This window comes from Rana temporaria, chromosome 13, assembly GCF_905171775.1.
Source record: "Rana temporaria chromosome 13, aRanTem1.1, whole genome shotgun sequence".
NCBI classification, from domain to species: domain Eukaryota; kingdom Metazoa; phylum Chordata; class Amphibia; order Anura; family Ranidae; genus Rana; species Rana temporaria.
Window position 1 is genome coordinate 13,778,329 of NC_053501.1, and position 23,981 is coordinate 13,802,309.

At 50.8% G+C, this 23,981-nt stretch overlaps 1 protein-coding gene across 1 annotated transcript in view; it reads left to right on the top strand.

Annotated features, from left to right (window-relative positions):
* The first annotated feature begins 624 nt into the window (after positions 1–624).
* Positions 625–23,981, top strand: part of CLMN (calmin) — a 114,188-nt gene continuing 90,831 nt past the window's right edge. The window contains exon 1 of the mRNA XM_040333217.1: positions 625–774. Coding sequence (XP_040189151.1) covers positions 687–774 — 88 coding nt within the window. The 5' untranslated portion in view covers positions 625–686. The remainder of the gene's footprint in view (positions 775–23,981) is intronic.

Sequence of the window (23,981 nt, forward strand, 5' to 3'; positions counted from 1 at the left end):
GGCAGGCAGTAGGGGAGGGGGCAGTCTATGTAGGGTAGTAAGGTGGGCAGGCAGTAGGGGAGGGGGCAGTCTATGTAGGGTAGTTAGGTGAGTGGGCAGTAGGTGAGGGGGGCAGTATATGTAGGGTAGTTAGGTGGGCAGGCAGTAGGGGAGGGGGCAGTCTATGTAGGGTAGTTAGGTGAGTGGGCAGTAGGGGAGGGGGCAGTCTATGTAGGGTAGTTAGGTGAGTGGGCAGTAGGTGAGGGGGGCAGTATATGTAGGGTAGTTAGGTGGGCAGGCAGTAGGGGAAGGGGCAGTCTATGTAGGGTAGTTAGGTGAGTGGGCAGTAGGGGAGGGGGCAGTCTATGTAGGGTAGTTAGGTGAGTGGGCAGTAGGTGAGGGGGGCAGTATATGTAGGGTAGTTAGGTGGGCAGGCAGTAGGGGAGGGGGCAGTCTATGTAGGGTAGTTAGGTGAGTGGGCAGTAGGGGAGGGGGCAGTCTATGTAGGGTAGTTAGGTGGGCAGGCAGTGGGGGAGGGGGCAGTCTATGTAGGGTACTTAGGTGGGCAGGCAGTAGGGGCGGGGTCAGGAGCCGGGCACAGCTGGCAGAGGGGCGGGCTCGGGGGAGGGGCGCTCCGGTTCTCTGTCTCCTCTCCGCACTTCCTCGGTGAACTTGTCCGGAGTGGTCGGGGCTCTCCTCCGCCTCCAATGGCCGGACACGAGTGGGATGATGATTGGTTCCAGAGAGAGGAGCTCATCGGGCAGATCAGCGACATCAGAGTGCAGAACCTGCAAGGTACGAGCGACCCCCCCCCCTCCCTCCTCTTCCACCTAATCCCCCCCCCCCCCCCCCATCCACCTAATACTACCCCCCTCCCTCTTCTTCCACCTATTACTACCCACCTCCATCCATTACTGCCCTCTCTCCACCTATCACTACCCCCCACCATTCTCCCCCTATCTACTACCCCCCCCCCACCTATTACATCCCCCCATCTATTACTACCCTCCCCTTCCTACCTACTAGGGGGGCACAAACACGCCCCCTGCACTGTTGCTGGGGGCTCCATCATCCTGGGGTCAGATCATCATGGAGGTTGGGGGTCTCCTCCTGGTCCTCAGCCTAGAACCCGCCTGTAGCTGTCTGCCTCTTCTGGATCTACAAAGCTGACAGTGCAGTCATTTTGCTTGTACTTGTAGTCCCACACCAGCTCAGGGGGCGTGCTTGTACTTGTAGTCCCACACCAGCTCAGGGGGCATGCTTGTACTTGTAGTCCCACACCAGCTCAGGGGGCATGCTTGTACTTGTAGTCCCACACCAGCTCGGGGGGCATGCTTGTACTTGTAGTCCCACACCAGCTCAGGGGGCATGCTTGTACTTGTAGTCCCACACCAGCTCAGGGGGGCATGCTTGTACTTGTAGTCCCACACCAGCTCAGGGGGCATGCTTGTACTTGTAGTCCCACACCAGCTCAGGGGGCATGCTTGTGCTTGTACTCCCACATCAGCTCAGGGGGCATGCTTGTACTTGTAGTCCCACACCAGCTCAGGGGGCATGCTTGTACTTGTAGTCCCACACCAGTTCAGGGGGCATGCTTGTACTTGTAGTCCCACACCAGTTCAGGGGGCATGCTTGTACTTGTAGTCCCACACCAGTTCAGGGGGCATGCTTGTACTTGTAGTCCCACACCAGTTCAGGGGGCATGCTTGTACTTGTAGTCCCACACCAGCTCAGGGGGCATGCTTGTACTTGTAGTCCCACACCAGCTCAGGGGACATGCTTGTACTTGTAGTCCCACACCAGTTCAGGGGGCATGCTTGTACTTGTAGTCCCACACCAGCTCAGGGGGCATGCTTGTACTTGTAGTACCACACCAGCTCAGGGGGCATGCTTGTACTTGTACTCCCACATCAGCTCAGGGGGCATGCTTGTACTTGTAGTCCCACACCAGCTCGGGGGGCATGCTTGTACTTGTAGTCCCACACCAGCTTGGGGGGCATGCTTGTACTTGTAGTCCCACACCAGCTTGGGGGGCATGCTTGTACTTGTAGTCCCACAACAGCTCGGGGGACATGCTTGTACTTGTAGTCCCTCAGGGGGCATGCTTGTACTTGTAGTACCACACCAGCTCGGGGGGGCATGCTTGTACTTGTGGTCCCACACCAGCTCAGGGGGAATGCTTGTACTTGTAGTCCCACATCAGCTCAGGGGGCATGCTTGTACTTGTAGTCCCACAATGGCTCAGGGGGCATGCTTGTATTTGTAGTCCCACACCAGCTCAGGGGGCATGCTTGTACTTGTAGTCTTACACCAGCTCAGGGGGCATGCTTGTACTTGTAGTCCCACACCAGCTATGGGGGCATGCTTGTACTTGTAGTCCCACGACAGCTCAGGGGGCATGCTTGTACTTGTAGTCCCACACCAGCTCAGGGGGCATGCTTGTACTTGTAGTCCCACATCAGCTCAGGGGGCATGCTTGTACTTGTAGTCCCACAGCAGTAATACTTGCAAAGTTGCAACCATCACCCGCACTTGTCAGTTATCACCTGAAGCCTGAATCTCCTGTGTAATGTTACATAGATTGTTGTGTTATAATACAGTCCTCATGTATATAATGACATAGATATGTAAAGTTTTTTTATTTTTGGATAATGTGTGGAAGCTCAGCTGTGGCCCTTGATGTCACTCCGGGGCCACACATAACGTTCACTGCTAGAGGGCACAGACTTTGCTCCAGGTGTGGCTGGAGATTGGATAAATGCTGCAGGATACAGTCAGGGACTGGAAACATGTAACACGAGACTGCTGGAGATCAGACTAATAACTACCGGTGTCTGAGGGCCACATGGGAAGCCTCTGTGGCCCTCGGGCCGTAGGATGAGCCTCAGGGGTGTAGGGAAGGTGTAAATTCCACATCAGATTGGCGGGGGCTTGGTCCTGTCCTGGGATTCCCCTTCACTTCCTGTCCTGGAGACACGACAGGTAGTCAGGGAAAATCCTCCCCTGCGGGGACACAGAGACAAGAGAAGACATGACAAGGCTTCCAACCCTTCCACACTTCTTCTATAAATCTGGTTTAATATTTAGGTGTCTCTAAAGAGACTGAGACTTCTACAGGAGATAGTCGGAGACTGAGACTTCTACAAGAGATAGTCGGAGACTGAGACTTCTACAAGAGATAGTCGGAGACTGAAGACTTCTACAGGAGATAGTCGGAGACTGAAGACTTCTACAGGAGATAGTCAGAGACTGAGACTTCTACAGGAGATAGTCAGAGACTGAGACTTCTACAGGAGATAGTAAAAAACTGAGACTTCTACTGGAGATAGTCGGAGACTGAGACTTCTACAGGAGATAGTCGGAGACTGAGACTTCTACAGGAGATAGTCGGAGACTGAGACTTCTACAGGAGATAGTCGGAGACTGAGACTTCTACAGGAGATAGTCAGAGACTGAGACTTCTACAGGAGATAGTCAGAGACTGAGACTTCTACAGGAGATAGTCAGAGACTGAGACTTCTACAGGAGATAGTCAGAGACTGAGACCTCTACAGGAGATAGTCGGAGACTGAGACTTCTACAGGAGATAGTCAGAGACTGAGACTTCTACAGGAGATAGTCGGAGACTGAGACTTCTACAGGAGATAGTCGGAGACTGAGACTTCTACAGGAGATAGTTAGAGACTGAAACTTCTACAGGAGATAGTCAGAGTCAGAGACTAAAGACTTCTACAGGGGATAGTCAGAGACTGAGACTTCTACAGGAGATAGTCAGAGACTGAGACTTCTACAGGAGATAGTCAGAGACTGAGACTTCTACAGGAGATAGTCAGAGACTGAGACCTCTACAGGAGATAGTCGGAGACTGAGACTTCTACAGGAGATAGTCAGAGACTGAGACTTCTACAGGAGATAGTCGGAGACTGAGACTTCTACAGGAGATAGTCGGAGACTGAGACTTCTACAGGAGATAGTTAGAGACTGAAACTTCTACAGGAGATAGTCAGAGTCAGAGACTAAAGACTTCTACAGGAGATAGTCAGAGACTGAGACTTCTACAGGAGATAGTCAGAGACTGAGACTTCTACAGGAGATAGTCGGAGACTGAGACTTCTACAGGAGATAGAGACTAAAGACTTCTACAGGAGATAGTTGGAGACTGAGACTTCTACAGGAGATGGTTGGAGGTTGGGGACATGCAATATGAGACTGCCAGAGATCAGTCATTATAGGCTCTATAGAAATGATTGGTACCACTGTTGACTGCTGAGGGGCCACACAGCACGTGCCAGAGGGCTTAATGTGGCCCCTGGGTGGTAGATTGGGCCCCTGGGTCTTACAGATGATTCTTCCTGCACATCATTTACACCATCACAGTACTGAGCTGCTTTTGGTGCACCGTGGTGGAAGTATGGTGGTCACCAACTTGACAAGCACCCTCAAAACTGAATGAGAGAAATTCTTCTGAAGGTGTAATAAAGAGGACCGTCCACCCCAAGCTGACCGGTGATCTTCCTGGTGGATGCTGAGGAGTTAAACCTCAGGGACCTTTTTCATGAAAGCTTTGCCATTGTCTTCTAAGGTTTTGGGCCATTACAAGGTGATCCCTCTCTTCCCTTTTATTGGCCAGGGAAACCTTTAAACAAGTCGGTTGGAGGCCTTTGTCAAGAGCAGGGCTGAGCCGAAGGGGTGGGCAGAAGAGGCAGCCGCCTTGGGTGCTTCAGCAGGAGGGAGCTGTTAAAAGGGCAGGACCTGCGACGCTCGGCTGCTCCAGTACTTCGCCTCTCACGTAGGGGGGGCCACACTTTAGGGCCCCGGGTGCTGGAGGACCTTGTCCCAACCACCGCTGAAGATGCACAAGTTAATAGGTGACCGATACCTGAAATGTCAGCTCTGGGCAGGATGACCTTTTAAAGTCACAGCAGGTCGATCGTTCTAGCGCTTCCATCCTGCGATGTCTGACATTCGAAGAATATCCGGAGTGTGACGTCCGATTGTTCTCATCAGAGAGTTACAAAATGTTACAATTAGCGTATTCTCTGAAAAAAAAAACGTCACTTTAGAAAACGGAACCCCTTGGTTCACCCCTATGTGTGTCAGGAGCGCACGCAAAATCGCTCTGTAGCAGACGCATGGGGGGGGGGGGGCATTAATTTAGCACCATGTGGTAGGGTAGGAATATAAATAAAGGAATAAAATATTCTATTACATTCTATTTTATTCTCTGGAAATATGAAAAATATTTGAAATTTTATTCCTTTCTATTTCATTCTCTGGAAATTCGAAAACTTTTCTAATTCAATTTTTTTTTTTAATTCGAATCGTTTTTCAATTTCCGAAGAGAATAAAATAGAATAGAAAATAAGGTAATAGAATAGAAAAAAATAGGAACATAAATAAATAAAGGAATAAAAATAGATTTTTTAATTCAATTCCTTTATTTTCTATTCTATTTTATCCTCTGGAAATCCGAAAACTTTTCGAATTAATTTTTTTTTTAAGTCGAATCGTTTTTTAAATTTCCAAAGAGAATAAAATAGAGTAGAAAATCAAAATTCAAATTTGAAAACGATTTGAATTTGAATAGTTTTCCAATTTCCAAAGAAAATAAAATAGAATAGAAAATATGGGAGTAGAATAGAAAAAAAATAGGAATATAAATAAATAAAGGAATAAAATAGATTTTTTTTTTATTGTATTCCTTTTTATTCTATTCCATTCTATTTTATTCTCTGGAAATTCGAAAACTTTTCGAATTAAATTTTTTTTTTTAATTTGAATCGTTTTTCAATTTCCAAAGAGAATAAAATAGAATAGAAAATAAAAATTCAAATTTGAAAACTATTCGAATTCAAAACAGTATTTGAAAACGATTCGAATTCGAATTTCATCCAAAAATTTTTGGTCGTTATGTTTCGTTATTTCGGATTAGTACCATTTTAATCTTGCAAAGTTCCGATGCATCCGAATTTACGAAAAAGGAAAATTTGTCCGAATTTTAGTTCAGAATGAAAGGAACCGCACAGGTCTATTGGAATGAATGGGCTGCCCCACACCCGCTCCCCGCGCACGCACCTGCACATGTTTAGATGTAATCCAAAACGTAGGCTCCATTCACAATTGTGCGACTTGTTGTGCGACTTTGGACGCATTGAGGGCTTATTTACTAAAAACTGGAGTGCGCAACCTCTGCTGAAACCAACCAGAAACCAATCAGCTTTCAGGATTTAGCCCTCGTTCACACCGAATGCAGGTTAGAAATCCAGCGAGATCAGCTGAAGTCGCACGATTTAGAATGCAGTGCGACTTCGGGGGGCGATTTGACAGACATCTGTGCCGCCTTGGCGTGCTTTCACACGGTTCATTCATATTTTTTTTGCTCAGACAGAACTGATCTGGGTCACATCAGGTCACGCCGCACTTCATCTCCCATCCTGTTTTTTTTTTTCATTTGTTTATTTTTAGTTGTTGAAGAAACAGAAAAAGATCATCGAAAATACAAACAAATAAATCAGTTTCCTGCCTAAAAGGCTCCATTCACACTGCGGCATTCCGTTCCTACGATCCGGAAACCGCGGGACGCCCTTTGCGATTCCCCATTACTCTGAATGGCACCAAACCCGCGGCAAGATCTTCTTTTGGGGCGTTCCCGTGATTCTGTTTGGGCGCAATTTTGGCACAATTGTCGCCCGACAAGTCACGGTAAAATCACGGCAAACAGAATCGCGGGAACGCCCGACGCCCCAAAAGAAGATCTTGTACTTATTTTGGGCGTCCTGCGATTCTGTTTTGGTGCCATTTAAAGTAACAGGGATCGCAAAGGGCGTCAACGGAGATTTGCAGTGTTTTGCAGAGTCGCGGTGGTCCTGCCCGCAAAACGCAACGCCGCAGTGTGAGTGGAGCCTAAGGCCTGACCTGAAAGTCGTGCGACTTTGCCAGGTGACTTCAGTGCGATTTGAAGGGACTTTGAAGCATCTTCAGGGAATGTCCGGGGGATCTTCCTGTAATGTCGCATCCAAATCACATCAATTAGGATGAGGATCCGACTCGGAGGCGACTCCCATTAAAGTCTATGGGCACTAGTTGGATAAAAGTCGCCTTAGGGCCAGTTCACACCGGGATCGCACAGGAACGTGTGGAACTCAAATCGTGAAGATTTTTTTTTTTTATCAGTGCTGCCCCATTAGCGCTGTCGATAATGGCCAACCCATAAGTGCCCATGAGTGCCACTTTTCAGTACCTCCTCACCAAGGCTGCCTATCACTGCCCATCAGTGCCACCTATCAGTGCTCATCAGCGTGACTATCAGTGCCGCCTATCAGTGCTCATTAGTCTGCCTATCAGTGTCCATCAGTGAAGCCTTATCAGCACCCATCAATGCCTCCTCACCAGTGCCCATCAGTGCAGCCTATCAGTGCCCATCAGTACAGCCTATCAGTGCCCATCAGTACAGCCTATCAGTAACTATCAGTGCCTCCTCATCAGTGCCAATCGGTGCCGCTTCATCAGTGCAGCCTCATCAGTGCCAATCAGTGCTGGCTATCAGTGCCAACCTATCAGTGCCTCCTCATCACGGCTGCCTACCAATGCCCATCAGTGCCACCTATTACTGTCCATCAGTGCCACCTATCGGTGCTCATCAGTGTGACTATCAGTGACCATCAGTGCAGCCTATGTGTGCCCATTGTGCCGCCTCATCAGTGCCCATCAGCGTGACTATCAGTGCCGCCCATCGGGGGCGGGCTCAGAGCTGTGTATAAGGCGAGCGGGGGGCTCGGCGCTGTGTATAAGACGTGCGGGGGCTCGGCGCTGTGTATAAGGCACGCGGGGGCTCGGCGCTGTGTATAAGGCACGCGGGGGCTCGGCGCTGTGTATAAGGCGTGCGGCGGGGGCTCAGCGCTGTGTATAAGGGGTGCGGGGGCTCGGCGCTGTGTATAAGACGTGCGGCGGGGGCTCGGCGCTGTGTATAAGGCGTGCGGGGGCTCGGCGCTGTGTCTAAGGCGTGCGGCGGGACTCGGTGCTGTGTATAAGGCGTGCAGGGGGGGCTCAGCGCTGTGTCTAAGGCGTGCGGGGGCTCGGCGCTGTGTATAAGGCGTGCGGCGGGGGCTCAGCGCTGTGTATAAGGGGTGCGGGGGCTCGGCGCTGTGTATAAGACGTGCGGCGGGGGCTCGGCGCTGTGTATAAGGCGTGCGGGGGCTCGGCGCTGTGTCTAAGGCGTGCGGCGGGACTCGGTGCTGTGTATAAGGCGTGCAGCGGGGGCTCAGCGCTGTGTCTAAGGCGTGCGGGGGCTCGGCGCTGTGTATAAGGCGTGCGGCGGGGGCTCGGCGCTGTGTATAAGGCGTGCGGGGGCTCGGCGCTGTGTCTAAGGCGTGCGGCGGGACTCGGTGCTGTGTATAAGGCGTGCGGGGGGGCTTGGCGCTGTGTCTAAGGCGTGCGGGGGCTCGGCGCTGTGTATAAGGCACGCGGGGGCTCGGCGCTGTGTATAAGGCGTGCGGCGGGGCTCTGCGCTGTGTATAAGGCGTGCGGGGGGCTTGGCGCTGTGTATAAGGCGTGCGGGGGGCTCGGCGCTGTGTATAAGGCGTGCGGCGGGGCTCGGCGCTGTGTATAAGGCGTGCGGGGGGCTTGGCGCTGTGTATAAGGCGTGCGGCGGGGCTCTGCGCTGTGTATAAGCAGTACAGGTAGGTAGCAGTTAAAGGTGGAGAGAGAAGAGAAGAGTTTTGCTTGCCGGTGATGAAGTGTTGTGTGTTGTGAAGTGTTGTGTGTTGTGAAGTGTTGTGAAGTGTTGTGTGTTGTGAAGTGTTGTGAAGTGTTGTGTGTTGTGAAGTGTTGTGAAGTGTTGTGTGTTGTGAAGTGTGGTGTGTTGTGTGTTGTGAAGTGTGGTGTGTTGTGTGTTGTGAAGTGTTGTGTGTTGTGAAGTGTTGTGAAGTGTGGTGTGTTGTGTGTTGTGAAGTGTTGTGTGTTGTGAAGTGTGGTGTGTTGTGTGTTGTGAAGTGTGGTGTGTTGTGTGTTGTGAAGTGTTGTGTGTTGTGAAGTGTGGTGTGTTGTGTGTTGTGAAGTGTTGTGTGTTGTGAAGTGTTGTGTGTGACGCCGGCACATCCTGCTGCCTTGGGTTAAACATTAACGATCTCCTCCATCACTTTGATGATACGTTCGCTCCGTCGCACTTCAAAGGGCCGGCGCTGGCAGTGAGTGACATTGGCGGGGGCGCACATGCGGACCGGCGCACACGCCGCGCCCCGATGACTGGCCGGAGTTACAAGGCTGACGGGACGCTGAGGATTCCCCGGATGGGACGATCGCTTCAAGTGGAGTCTTAGCCGAGCGATTAAGTGATTAGCGCGCTCTTTGTACACATGACTGGCGGCGTCCTCTGTCATCACACCGGCCTCTTGTAAAGTTTGTCTTCCAGGAGATGAGTGAAAGCGATTCGATTGGGATCCAGGAAACGCTGCAGCCGCGCTAAAGTCAGAAGCGTCATTTATCGGAATCTGCAGATTCCAGAGAGCACCTCACAGGGTGATGAGGGCGGGGCTTCCTCAAGACTCCGCCTCTGAGTTCTGTCAGAAGACATGTGTGGTGTGTAGCGCCGGGATGGGGGGGGGCAGGAGGGGCGGCTGCCCTGGGCACTAGACATGTGCAATTTTTTTAGTTTCAAATTTGTTTTTTTAACAAATTTTGAGAAATTTCGTATTTCAAATTTCCGAATTTCAGAAATTCGGATTTTTGAATTTTATATTTTCAAATTTTGCAATTTCTAATTTCGCTCCTCTCTTCTCTCTCCTCTCCTCGCTCCTCTCCTCCCTCCTCTCTTCTCTCTCCTCTCCTCGCTTCTCTCTTCTCTCCTCACTCCTCTCCTCTTTCCTCGCTCCACTCTCCTCTATTCTCTCTCCTCTCTCCTCTCCTTGCTCCTCTCTTCTCTCCTCTCCTCTCTCCTCGCTCCTCTCTTCTCTATCCTCGCTCCTCTCTCCTCTTCTCTATCCTCGCTCCTCTCTCCTCTTCTCTCTCCTCGCTCCTCACTCCTCTCCTTGCTCCTCTCTTCTCTCCTCTCCTCTCTCCTCGCTCCTCTCTTCTCTATCCTCGCTCCTCTCTCCTCTTCTCTCTCCTCTCCTCTCTTCTCTCTCCTCGCTCCTCTCTCCTCTTCTCTCTCCTCGCTCCTCACTCCTCTCCTCTCTCCTGCCCTCTCTCCTCTCCTCTTCTCTCTCCTTGCTCCTCTCTCCTCTCCTCGCTCCTCTCTCCTCTCCTTGCTCCTCTCTCCTCCCCTCGCTCCTCTCTCCTCCCTCCTCTCCTCTCTCCTCGCTCCTCTCTCTCCCCTCGCTCCTCTCCTTGCTCTCCTGTCCTCTCCTCTCTCCTCCCCTCGCTCCTCTCTCCTCCCCTCTCTCCTCTCTCCTCTCCTTGCTCCTCTCTCCTCTCCTCTCTCCTCCCCTCGCTCCTCTCTCCTCCCCTCGCTCCTCTCCCATCTCCTTACTCTCCTTTCCTCTCTTCGCTCCTCGTAGTGACTCAGTCCATAAACTCAGACATCGATAAACATTTGTTCTTCTCGGGGAAAAGCTTCCAGCAGAAAAACGAGTTTCTTGTTGATAGAAGATCTGAGGTTTCCTGTACACAGATCAGCTCGCTGGGCGACCCGGATCGCAGCGTGTGACGTCACAGCAGGGAGTCCGAGGGAGGCTTTTATTACTGCCTGTGTCCCCGCTGGAGAGATTTACCATCACTTCCTCTAAAGGTGACACAACAGGAAGTAAAACCTGATTGGCTGGAATGGATGTTCTAATAAACTTTTCAGAGTTAACATTGATGTCTACGGCCCTCAAGTTGCATGAAAGTCGGACCAAAGTCACGCATGAACTGCTTTGAAGTCGCTGCGATTTTAAGTCGCACCTCTATAAAAAGCTTGCCGTTGGGAAACATGGGGAACGAATTGTCATGCGACTTCCATGCCCAAAGTCGCATGACAAGTGGCACAACTGGTCCGTTGACCTTCTGGTCAACGGAAATCTCTATGGTCATTATTCAGTGACGGCCGATTCTTTCCCTGGGTCCCCCATGGGGCACTGACTGGCAACATGGGACTGGCACTGGGATAAACAAGTGATGCCCAGCAATGCCATCAGTGCCACCACTCAGTGTCCATCAGTGCCACCCCTCAGTGCCCATCTATGCCCAGCGCCCACCTATCAGTGCCCATCTGTGCCACCCATAAGCACCCATCAGTGCCACCCATAAGTGCCGCCTATGAGTGCCCAGTGCCGCCTATGAGTGCCCATCAGTGCCATCTATGAGTTTCGCCCATCAGTGCCGTCTATGAGTGCCCATCAGTGCCGCATACCAGCGCCACCTATCAGTGTCCAACAGTGCTGCCTCACCGGTGCCCATCAGTGCCACCTCACCGGTGCCCATCAAAGCCACCTCATCGGTGCCCATCAGTGCCACCTCATCGGTGCCCATAATCAAAGTAGAAAACGTACTTATTTACCCAAAAGATGTACAGAAAAAAAAAACTTTTCTGTCTTTATTCAGTTGTTGCGCAAAAAATAAAAACCGCAGAGGTGATCAAATACCACCAAAAGAAAGCTCTATTTGTGGGGAAAAAAGGACGCCAATTTTGTTTGGGAGCCACGTCGCACGACCGCGCAATTGTCAGTTAAAGCAACGCAATGCCGAATCGCAAAAAGTGGCCTGGTCATTTAGCAACAAAATGGTCCGGGGGGCTGAAGTGGTTAAAGAGGCGCAGTGGCGAATCTCAAAAAATGGCCTGGTCATTAAGGGGGGTAGATCCTTCCGGGGGGTTAAGTGGTTAACACAATTGGCAATCCCGCCATAAATACACTAAAAACACTCAAAAATAAAGAAAAAAAAAACTTTTTTTTTTTTTCGCAGTCCATTTCGGTGAAGCGGCTGAATGCGCAGATTTCTGCGTTTCCATAATTTGGTTGAAGTCGCTCTGCTGATCCCTAATCAGAAGTTCATCCCGTCTCACGAACGGAGCGATAATCGCTGTTTATTGGCGGATGCGTTTCCTGGGCGGCTCAGCGGAGAATGTTTGTAGAAGGGGCGGGGCTGACACCAGTCTGGGTCTGCAGGTCACCGATCAGTCAGCGGCTCCCTGTGTTGTCTCTGTGGATGGCCCCGGGCGGGCGGAGGATGGGAGACGTATCATTTAGGAGTCGCTGACGCAGTGGGAGGGATAATGAGAGGGAGGCGAAAAGGTAAACAAAAGGGAGTCGCCAGTTTCATTTAAAGGGTCATTCCACCTGTGCGCTGTGCTGGGTGCCGGAGAATACAAGGCTCATCCAGTGCTGTCCTCTGTGCGATTTTTCAATGGCAACGCCGCGTACACACTATGGGCCAGATTCTCGTAGATTGGAGTAAAACTCCGGCGGGCGTAACGTATCTCGTTTACATTACGCGGCCGCAAGTTTTACGGGCAAGTGCTTGATTCACAAAGCACTTGCCTGTAAAGTTGCGGCGGCGTAGCGTAAATCCTCCGGCGCAAGCCCGCCTAATTCAAATGATCCAGGTAGGGGGCGTGGATCATTTAAATTAGGCGCGTTCCCGCACCGAACGTACTGCGCATGCGTCCCTAAAATTTCTTGACGTGCATTGCGCTAAATGACGTCGCAAGGACGTCATTGGTTTCGACGTTAACGTAAATGGCGTCCAGCGCCATTCACGGACGACTTACGCAAACGACGTAAATTTTTAATTTCGACGCGGGAACGACGGCCATACTGAACATTGGTTGCCCCTCATATAGCAGGGGCAACTTTACGCGTCGCAAATCGTACATAAACGTCGTATCTCCACTGCGTCGGCCTGTCGTACGTTCGGGAATTCGCATATTTTGCTAATTTGCATACTCGATCGGGAAAACGACGGAGGCGACACCTAGCGGCGAAAAAAAAAAATTGCATTTAAGATCCGACAGCGTAAGAGACAGTCGCATAGATACGACGGCCCAGATTAGGACTTACGGCGGCGCAAATGGCGTTGCGCCGTCGTAAGCCCTTTGAGAATCTGGCCCTAAGGCTCTGTTTCCACTACTGCGAGTTGTTGTGCAACTTGACACACGTGAAGTCGCATGACAAGTCGAAATCCATGTATTTCATTGGTCCCTGTTTTAATTGGTGTGACTCAAGTCGCAGCAACTAAAAAAAAAATTGCTACTACTTTTTTCCGACTTCGGTGCGACTTGTTCTCCCATGGTTCTCGCCAGTTGCGTGACATTGCACGAAAAACCGCATTGCAAAGTCGCACTGTAAATCGCGCGACTTAGGGGGCTGCAATAGTAGAAACCTAGCCTAAGGCCCCTTTCATGATACTTGACTGATAGGTAAACCTGAGAGGTGGAGGGAGATGGGAGGAGATCCTTGGATGAGGAGGCGGGTGGCGGGAATGAAATAGTGGTCGGGCTTCTCCTGCAGATAGAAATCTGCTCAGTGACGTGAAAGGGAATGCACGGGGGCCTCTGGGGAGGTTATTTTTAGCCGGACTCGGCATCCATCGCTCAGCTTCCATCCTCTGAGCGCGGTACTCTGCAGGTCCAGGACACAGCGTCAGGTCCAACAGCTGGATAGCACCCCTAATAAGGATACATTTCGGTAAAACCAGCGATGTCTAAGTAACTTTGTTACATCAATGACTTTCTGAAGTGTTGTGGGAGGTGAGAGTTGCCAAAAATGTTCCCCCTATATACAAGCTCTTCTCATATCCTTTATTCTGGTGGCGCAACCTCTTGGTGGGGCCTTCCTCAGTGGTGACACTCTTTCTTGGTGGGAGTGAAACTTCTTTGTGGGTCCCTCCTTGGTGGCAGCACTACTGCTTGGTGGGTCTTTTCTTGGTGTTGACACTCTTTCTTGGTGGGTCTTTCCTTAGTGGCAGTGAAACTTGTTGGTTGGGGCCCTCTTTTTTTGGCAGCGCAACTTCTTGATGGGTCCCTCCTTGGTGGCAGCACTACTTCTTGGTGGGTCGTTCCTTGTTGGCAGCACAACTTCTTGGTTGGATCTTCCTAGTTTTGACACCCCTTCTTGTTGGGTACTTTCTTTGTGGTGGCATAACTTCTTGGTGGGTCCCTCCTTGGTGGTGGCACAAATTCTTGGTGGGTCCCTCCTTGGTGGCAGCAATACTGCTTGGTGGGTCCTTTCTTGGTGGGTCTCTCGTTGGTGGCAATGAAACTTCTTGGTTGGGGCCCTCTGGTGGCAGCACAACTTATTGGTGGGTCCCTCCTTGGTGGCAGAACTACTTCTTGGCGAGTCCTTCCTTGTTGGCAGCACAATTTCTTGGTGGTTTCTTCCTAGTTTTGACAGCCCTTCTTGGTGGGTAATTTCTTAGTGGTGGCATAACTTCTTGGTAGGTCCCTCCTTGGTGGTGACACAACTTCTTGGTGGGTCCTTTCTTGGTGGCAGAACTACTTCTTGGTGAGTCTTACCTTGGTGGCAGCACAAATTATTGGTGGGTTCTTCCTAGTGTTGACACCCCTTCCTGGTGGGTCCTTTCTTGGTGGCTGCATAACTTCTTGGTGGGTCCTTTCTTGGTGGCAGGATAACTTTTTGGTGGGTCCTTTCTTGGTAGTGGCACTCCTTCATGGTGGGTCCATCCTTGGTGGCAGCACTTCTTGGTGGGTTCTTCCTAGAGTTGACACCCTTTCTTGGTGGGTCCTTCGTTTGTGGCGGCACAACTTCTTGGTGGGTCCCTCCATAGTGGCAGTGCAACTTCGTGGTGTGTCCTTTGGTGGTGGGCGGTGACACTCCTGCTTGGTGGGTCCTTCCTTGGTGAAAGCACAACTTATTGGTGGGTTATTCCTAGTGTTGACAACCCTTCTTGATGGATCCTTTCTTGGTGGCAGCACAACTTCTTGGTGGGATCTTCCTAGTGTTGAATACCCTTCTTGATGGATGCTTTCTTGGTGACAGCACAACTGCTTGGTGGGTCCTTCCTTGGTGTTGACACTCTTTCTTGGTGGGTCTCTCCTTGGTGGCAGTGCAACTTCTTGGTGGGTCCTTCCTTGGTGGCAGCACAACTTCTTGGTGGCAACACTACTTCTTGGTGGATTCTTCCTTGGTGGTGACATTCCTTCATGGTGGGTCCTTCCTTGGTGGTGGCACTCCTTCATGATGGGTCCTTCCTTGGTGGCAGCACAACTTCTTGGTGGATCCTTCCTTGGTGGTGACACTCCTTCATGGTGGGTCCTTCCTTGGTGGCAGCACAACTTCTTGGTGGATCCTTCCTTGGTGGTGACACTCCTTCATGGTGGGTCCTTCCTTTGTGGTGACACTCCTTCAGGGGGGTCCTTCCTTGGTGGCAGCACAACTTCTTGGTGGGTCCTTCCTTGGTGGTGACACTCCTTCATGGTGGGTCCTTCCTTGGTGGTGACACTCCTCCATGGTGGGTCCTTCCTTGGTGGCAGCACAACTTCTTGGTGGGTCCTTCCTTGGTGGTGACACTTCTTCTTGGTGGGATCTTACTTGGCGACAGCACAAAGTCTTGGAGGTCCTTCCTTGGTGGAGACACTCCTTCCTTGTTGGCAGCACAAATTCTTGGTGGGTCCTTCCTGGGTGGCAGCACAACTTCTTGGTGGCAACACTACTTCTTGGTGGGTCCTTCCTTGGTGGTGACACTCCTTCATGGTCGGTCCTTCCTTGGTGGTGACACTCCTTCATGGTGGGTCCTTCCTTGGTGGTGACACTCCTTCATGGTGGGTCCTTCCTTGGTGGCAGCACAACTTCTTGGCAGGTCCTTCCTTGGTGGTGACACTTCTTCATGGTGGGTCCTTCCTTGGTGGTGACACTTCTTCATGGTGGGTTCTTCCTTGGTGGCAGCACAACTTCTTGGTGGGTCCTTCCTTGGTGGTGACACTTCTTCTTGGTGGCATCTTACTTGGCGACAGCACAATGTCTTGGAGGTCCTTCCTTGGTGGAGACACTCCTTCCTTGTTGGCAGCACAACTTCTTGGTGGTGACACTCCTTCATGGTGGGTCCTTCCTTGGTGGCAGCACAACTTCTTGGCAGGTCCTTCCTTGGTGGTGACACTTCTTCATGGTGGGTCCTTCCTTGGTGGTGACACTTCTTCATGGTGGGTTCTTCCTTGGTGGCAGCACAACTTCTTGGTGGGTCCTTCCTTGGTGGTGACACTTCTTCTTGGTGGCATCTTACTTGGCGACAGCACAATGTCTTGGAGGTCCTTCCTTGGTGGAGACACTCCTTCCTTGTTGGCAGCACAACTTCTTGGTGGATCCTTCCTTGGTGGTGACACTCCTTCATGGTGGGTCCTTCCTTGGTGGTGACACTCCTTCCTTGGTGGCAGCACAACTTCTTGGTGGATCCTTCCTTGGTGGTGACACTCCTTCATGGTGGGTCCTTCCTTGGTGGAGACACTCCTTCCTTGTTGGCAGCACAACTTCTTGGTGGTGGCATAACTTCTTGGTGGGTCCTTCCCTGGTGGCAGTCTTTTTCTCCTGCACCTGTGAGACTTCCTGCAATAAATATTTACTGCTGCTCTCTCTCCTTGTGCAGGGTGACTGGTCTCGTCTCCGCCCCCTCCTGCAGTATTCTGCAGACAGCTTGCAGTGGTGGTGCCTTCTGGGCCCCTCCCACAGCTCTGCTCTCTCTCCTTGTGCAGGGTGATCTCTGCCCCCCTCCTGTAGTGGGTGGAGCCTTCAGGCTACATACATCACAGTTGTCATCTGCACTTTTACAAGTTAATATCTGGGTTTGCAAAGGCAAAGTGGATTCATATCCTTTCGTGGCTATTGAGGAATCTATTTAAATGAGGTTTTGTGCCCGGCGCTCAGCTGTAAGATGAATTATTTTCTGATTTTATAAACTAAAAAAAATCTTTAACATCACTACCGCCTCCCACAAATGCGTTTTTGATGTGAGACGAATCTTGAACGCGGCGGATTGACTTTTTCTCATCTCCCAGGTAAGATGAATGAGAGTTGAAAAATCAATCCAAAAATAAGACCGGGGGTTATCTGACAGCCTGATCTGCGCAACATGCGATTTCCCCGCTCCACCGCGCCCCACAAACTTATACACCTTGAAATAAATGCGAGAGGCGTTCTCCATAATAAATGGGGGCGGTTCCCTCCCGCGGCGCTCCGCTCGAGACGCAGTGCCACCTCGTCCCTGGTTCTGCTGGCAGCCCCCGCCACCCACCTAGTGAGCGGATACAAAGGAAAGACGCCGTCTTCATTCTGGGGCCGCCAGGGAATTACTACGAGCGCCGGGGGCCGCGGAAACGCTTTGTTTACAGAAATCGCCATTAATATTTTACGAACGAGATTAAAGCGCCGATGTGTTCCAGTCAGATCATTAAAGGGGGACTCCACTTTCATGGGGAAAAAATATAATAATAATAATATAGCAAATGTGACGCAATTGAATGTTATGAAAAATTACCTTTCCTATTCAATCTGTCATTTTCTGTCAGCCGCTGTCAGCCTCTCATTAGTTTATATAGGCTGAGGGGCCTCTGTCAGCCTGTCATTACTTTATATAGGCTGAGGGGCCGCTGTCAGCCTGTCATTAGTTTATATATGCTGAGGGTCCGCTGTCAGCCTGTCATTCGTTTATATAGGCTGAGGGGCGCTGTCAGCCTGTCATTACTTTATATAGGCTGAGGGCCGCTGTCAGCCTGTCATTAGTTTATATAGGCTGAGGGGCCGCTGTCAGCCTGTCATTAGTTTATATAGGCTGAGGGGCCGCTGTCAGCCTGTCATTAGTTTATATAAGCTGAGGGGCGTGTCAGCCTGTCATTACTTTATATAGGCTGAGGGCCGCTGTCAGCCTGTCATTCGTTTATATAGGCCGAGGGGCGCTGTCAGCCTGTCATTACTTTATATAGGCCATGCCATTAAACGCAGTCACTGTGCCATCAATTGTTACCACTGTGCCCCGCAATTGTCACCACTGTGCCCCGCAATTGTCGCCACTGTGCCCAGTAAAATGCTGCCATTGTGACCTGTATGTGCCATCAATTGTTACCACTGTGCCCATCAATTGTTACCACTGTGCCCATCAATTGTTACCACTGTGCCCAGCAATTGTAGCCACTGTGCCCCGCAATTGTCACCACTGTGCCCCGCAATTGTCGCCACTGTGCCCAGTAAAATGCTGCCATTGTGACCTGTATGTGCCATCAATTGTTACCACTGTGCCCATCAATTGTTACCACTGTGCCATCAATTGTTACCACTGTGCCCATCAATTGTTACCACTGTGCCCAGCAATTGTAGCCACTGTGCCCCGCAATTGTCGCCACTGTGCCAAGTAAAATGCTGCCATTGTGACCTGTATGTGCCATCAATTGTTACCACTGTGCCCATCAATTGTTACCACTGTGCCATCAATTGTTACCACTGTGCCCATCAATTGTTACCACTGTGCCCATCAATTGTAGCCACTGTGCCCCGCAATTGTCGCCACTGTGCCCAGTAAAATGCTGCCACTGTCACCTGTATGTGCCATCAATTGTTACCACTGTGCCCCGCAATTGTCGCCACTGTGACCTGTACTGTTACCACTGTGCCCGCCTGGCACTTACCTTTCTGGGGTCAGCCTTTCAGGTGAACCTGATTGGCTGAGATGCCTACTTGGAAAGCCTATCAGAGCCACTGGCTCTGATAGGCACTTCCACACAGCCAACCAGCTGCCGTTATCAGCATCCTGCCATCTGAATAGTGGGCGGCAGCAGCGAAAATACATAGATTCATGCAATGCATGAATCTATGTATTTCAGTGGCTGTGCGAGAGCCAGAGGGGGCGGCGCTCCAGCGCCCTCTATGGACGAACCGCCACTGCATAAATCCATCTAATGGTGATTGACAGGTGCAGGAGAGAGGGGGCGGCGCTCCTGCACCCTTTATGGACGCACCGCCACTGTCCAGCCGCTATGTTGGGTTATGGAGGCGGTAAAGCCAAAGATCGGCTGCCTATTTTTACTGCTCTGCAGGTGTGAATGAGCCCCTAATAGAGCCACAAAAATGATTTTAGAGACACCGCTGAGAAAAATAAAATGTCTATTGATAGAGGGTCAGAGATGATCGGCGGCCTTGTTACGCACTTCCCAGCGCACTGCGGTTTATTGAGAACTTTCTGCCGCCACTCACACCTGACGGGATTGGAAGGTTTGCAATCGCCGCGGCCCAGCAGAGGCTCGTTATTTCTGGCGGAGGGTTGTATATTTTGTCAGTCCGCTCTGACGGCTCCTTATGACAAAATGGCAAAGCTCCAAATTAGCGCAAAAGTCCTTCTGCCACCCTCGGCGCGGAATATGAAGCCGTTCTCGGTTCTTGTTGAAGTCTTCGCCAATGAGGACGGAGGAGGCCGATGATCTCGTTATCTAATGCCCGGGAGCTTATCTCTAAATCTCTTTTTCCAAATATCCTCTGATAGATTTTTTATTTGTTTCCCAGTCAAGGTCGGGACCTTCCATCGCTCTGTTTCCATGGTAACCTGTGTGTTGCGAGCCTCGGTCCGCACAACACGGAAAAATGACAGCGTCTGCCTTATAGGGACATCTGTCCTTCTTCTGTGTTGGGTTTCTGGCTGATCTCGTGTTCTATCAGAATGTCCCGGGAGAGTGAAACATTGTAGCATGCAACGTTGTTATTTTATTCAAAGTTTCTAACTTGCTTCTGAACCGCAACCAACATTTAGAGGGAAGTGACATCCTAAATCGAGTAGGAGAGGATCCGATCAGAGCTTCTCAACATTCCTTCAGTCACGGCGCCCTTTAAAATTAGGCAAAATCTAATGGCCCCCATTTACAATGTTATTTATCAATGGGAAACCTGAGCATGGGGCCCCCCATCACATCAGAGGATCATCATATCAGAGGTCCCCCATCACATCAGAGGATCATCATATCAGAGGTCCCCCATCACATCAGAGCCCCCCAATCACAACATCAGAGACCCCCCCCCCATCACATCAGAGGTTCATCATATCAGAAGTCCCCCCATCGCATCAGAGCCCCCCAATCACAACATCAGAGACCCCCCCATCACATCAGAGGTTCATCATATCAGAGGTCCCCCCCCATCACACCAGAGCCCCCGAATCACAACATTAGAGACCCCCCCCCATCACATCAGAGGTTCATTATATCAGAGGTCCCCCATCACATCAGAGCCCCCCAATCACAACATCAGAGACCCCCCCCCATCACATCAGAGGTTCATCATATCAGAGGTCCCCCATCGCATCAGAGCCCCCCAATCACAACATCAGAGACCCCCCCCATATCACATCAGAGGTTCATCATATCAGAGGTCCCCCATCGCATCAGAGCCCCCCAATCACAACATCAGAGACCCCCCCCCCCCATATCACATCAGAGGTTCATCATATCAGAGGTCCCCCATCGCATCAGAGGCCCCCAATCACAACATCAGAGACCCCCTCCCATCATATCAGTGTAAAGTTTGGTTGAGGGGGGATTATGGTGTGGGCGTGTTTTTCAGGGGTTGGACTTGGCCCCTTAGTTCCAGTGAAGGGAACTCTTAAGGCGTCAGAATACCAAGATATTTTGGACAATTTCATGCTCCCAATTTTCTGGGAAAAGTTTGGGGACGGCCCCCTTCTTGTTCCAACATGACTGCGCACCAGAGCACAAAGCAAGGTCCATAAAGAGATGCATGAGCGATTTTGGGGTGGAGGAACTTGGCTGGCCTGCACAGAGTCCTGACCTCAACCCGATAGAACACCTTTAGGATGAATTAGAACGGACACTGCGAGCCAGGTCTTCTCGTCCAACAGCAATGCCTGACCTCACAAATGCTCTTCTGGAAGAACGGTCAAACATTCCCATAGACACACTCCTAAACCTTGTGGACGGCCTTCCCAGAAGAGTTGAAGCTGTTATAGCTGCAAAGGGCGGGGCCAACTCAATATTGAACCCTACGGACTAAGACTGGGATGTTATTAAAGTGCATGGGCTAGATTCAGGTAGCTGCGCCCCTTCTTACGGCGGCGCAGCGTATCATATTTACACTGCGCCACCGTAAGTTTGAGAGGCAAGTGCTGTATTCACAAAGCACTTGCCTCCTAACTTACGGCGGCGTATCGTAAATGGGGCCGGCGTAAGCGTGCGTCATTCAAATGATGTTAAGGGGGCGTGTTTTATTTAAATTAGGTTGCCCCCAGCGTATTTGTACGTTTTTTACGAACGACGCTTGCGCCGTTCGTGAAAAAATCCCAGTGCGCATGCTCGAATTTCTGACGCAAATCGTCATTGCTTTCGACGTGAACGTAAATTACGTCCAGCCCTATTTGCGAACGACTTACGCAAACAACGTAATAAATTCAAATTTCGAAGCGGGAACGACGTCCATACTTAACATTGGCTGCGCCACCTAATAGCAGGAGCAACGTTACGCCGAAAAAGCCTTACGCAAACGACGTAAAAAACTACCCCTGGGCGCACGTACGTTCGTGAATTCGACGTAACTAGGTAATTTGCATATTCTACGCCGAAAAAACAACGGAAGCGCCCCTAGCGGCCCCAACGTAATATTGCACACAATTATACGCCGCCGCATTCAAGTTACGTCGGCGGAGGAAGCCTATTTTTTAGACGTATCTGCCTTGGAGAATCGGCGTAACGATACGCCGACGCAGATTTGAAATTACGGCGGCGTATCTGGAGATACGCCGACGTAAATGTATGCTGAATCTAGCCCCATGTGCGTGTAAAGGCAGGCGTCCCAATACTTTTGGTAATATAGTGTGTGTTGGATGTCTCGTTCTCTTTCAGCAAACACGGGCCGGCCTCGGTAAACATCCTCAGTGCGGGGCGGGGACCTCTCCCGGGTTCTGTGTACACATTTAGGTAAGTCACCTGTTGCTGGTAGTTGATGTAACCTAGAGAGGAGGATTGTGGGAGTGCCGGGTAAACACAGACCAAGGACTGTATAGTATAGTTGGGTCGGAGCCACCAGAGGAGCCGGATAGACTTGTAGCTCTAATAATATAATAAAATATGATGACCACACACGGGGGAGGGGGTCAGTACATAGAGTGTAATATTTGTCCTCTGTACGCCATGAACACCACGTCACAGATTTACACCCCAACGATTGTTTCATCACAAAGGTGGAAGTCCCGCGTCTGGTAAACAGTCCCTGTAGTTCCCAGGCCAGGGTTTTCTCTGGGGAAGCTGAGCATACGGCACACTTGACACTTATGGAGAGTGGCCCGGATTCAAAGAGCAATTGCGCCTGCGTAACCATAGTTACGCAGCGCAATCGCTTACTTGCGCCGGCGTAACGAATGCTCCTGATTCAGGAACCTCGTTACGCCGACTGCAGGGTAAGATATGCGCGGCATAAGGCTCTTATGCCCGCATATCTTAGGCTGCATTCTTACGCAGGCCGCTAGGTGGCGTTCCCGTTGTGCTCAGCGTATAGTATGCAAATTGCATACCAACGCAGATTCACAACGTTACGCGAGCCCTGCGTACGCAGTTTACGTCGTTTGCGTACGGCGGTTTTCACGTAAGGCTAATAGCAGGGGCAGCCAATGTTACGTATACCCGTCGTTCCCGCGTCACAAAATTAAAAATTTACGTAGTTTGCGTAAGTGACTCGTGAATGGCGCTGGACGCCATTCACGTTCACTTTGAAGCAAATGACGTCCTTGCGACGTCATTTACCGCAATGCACGTCGGGAAAGTTTCCAGACGGAGCATGCGCTCTACGCTCGGCGCGGGAACGCGCCTAATTTAAATGATTCCCGCCCCCTACGGGATCATTTAAATTGCGCGCGCTTACGCCAAGCATTTTGCCGGAGCGCCCACGCCCAGGTGCCCTGCGCCCACGTAAAAAAAGCGCAGATGTTACTGAATCTACCCCAGTGTTTACTTATTGCTGATCACGTCAGTAAATCCTTGTTTTCGTATTCACCCTTTGTTCTCTCTCACGGCTGCCGATCTCCTGCGGCCTCTTTGCAGCCACTTCCTTAGCTGGATTCAGAGAGAGTTAGGCCGGCGTATCAGTAGATGCGCCGACCTAACTTGGAATCTGCGCCGTCCTAAGTTTAAGTGTATTCTCAAACTGAGATACACTTAAACCTAGCTAAGATACGACAGCCTGCGCCGTCGTATCTTAGGGTGCAATATTTAGGCTGGCCGCTAGGTGGCGCTTTCGTGGAGTTCGGCGTAGAATATGTAAATGACTAGATACGCCTATTCACGAACGTACGTGCGCCCGTCGCAGTAAAGATACGCCGTTTACGTAAGGCGTTTTCAGGCGTAAAGTTATTCCATCAAATAGCTGGCCTAGTCAATGTTAAGTATGGCCTTCGTTCCCGCGTTGAAATTTGAAAATTTTGCGTAAGTTGTCCGTGAATGGGGCTGGACGTAATTTACGTTCACGTCGAAACCAATACGTCCTTGCGGCGTACTTTGGCGCAATGCACACTGGGATATGTACACGGACGACGCATGCGCCGTTCGTAAAAAACGTCAATCACATCAGGTCACCCCCCATTAACATAAAACACGCCGCCTCATCCTAATTTGAATAAGGCGCGCTTACGCCGGCCCCATTTACGTTACGCCGCCGTAACTTAGGAGGCAAGTGCTTTGTGAATACAGTACTTGCCTCTCTGACTTAAGGCGGCGTAGCGTAAATGCGATACGCTACGCCGCCTTAAAGTTGCGGCGCCGTCTCTGAATCCAGATACCTGTCTGTGTTCTGCTTTGGGGCGGATTTATAGACGGTGACAACACTGGAAACATTTCCGTGTGTTGAAACACAGGGTGACAATGTAGGAACACAATTGGGAGACAAGAACAGAGCGTTGTCACCTTCCAAGAACAGAGCGTTGTCACCCTGTAACAGGAAGTGCCTGAGCAAGGACATTCAAGGCGGGATCAACAGGCTTTATTTTAACCACTTGCCGACCGCAATACGTTATCCATAACCCCAGTACGGTTTCTTTCAGCAGGCGGCTGGCTTTCTCTTGAGCCGCTGGAACGGTTTTCTGAAGCGGCAGGAAACGTC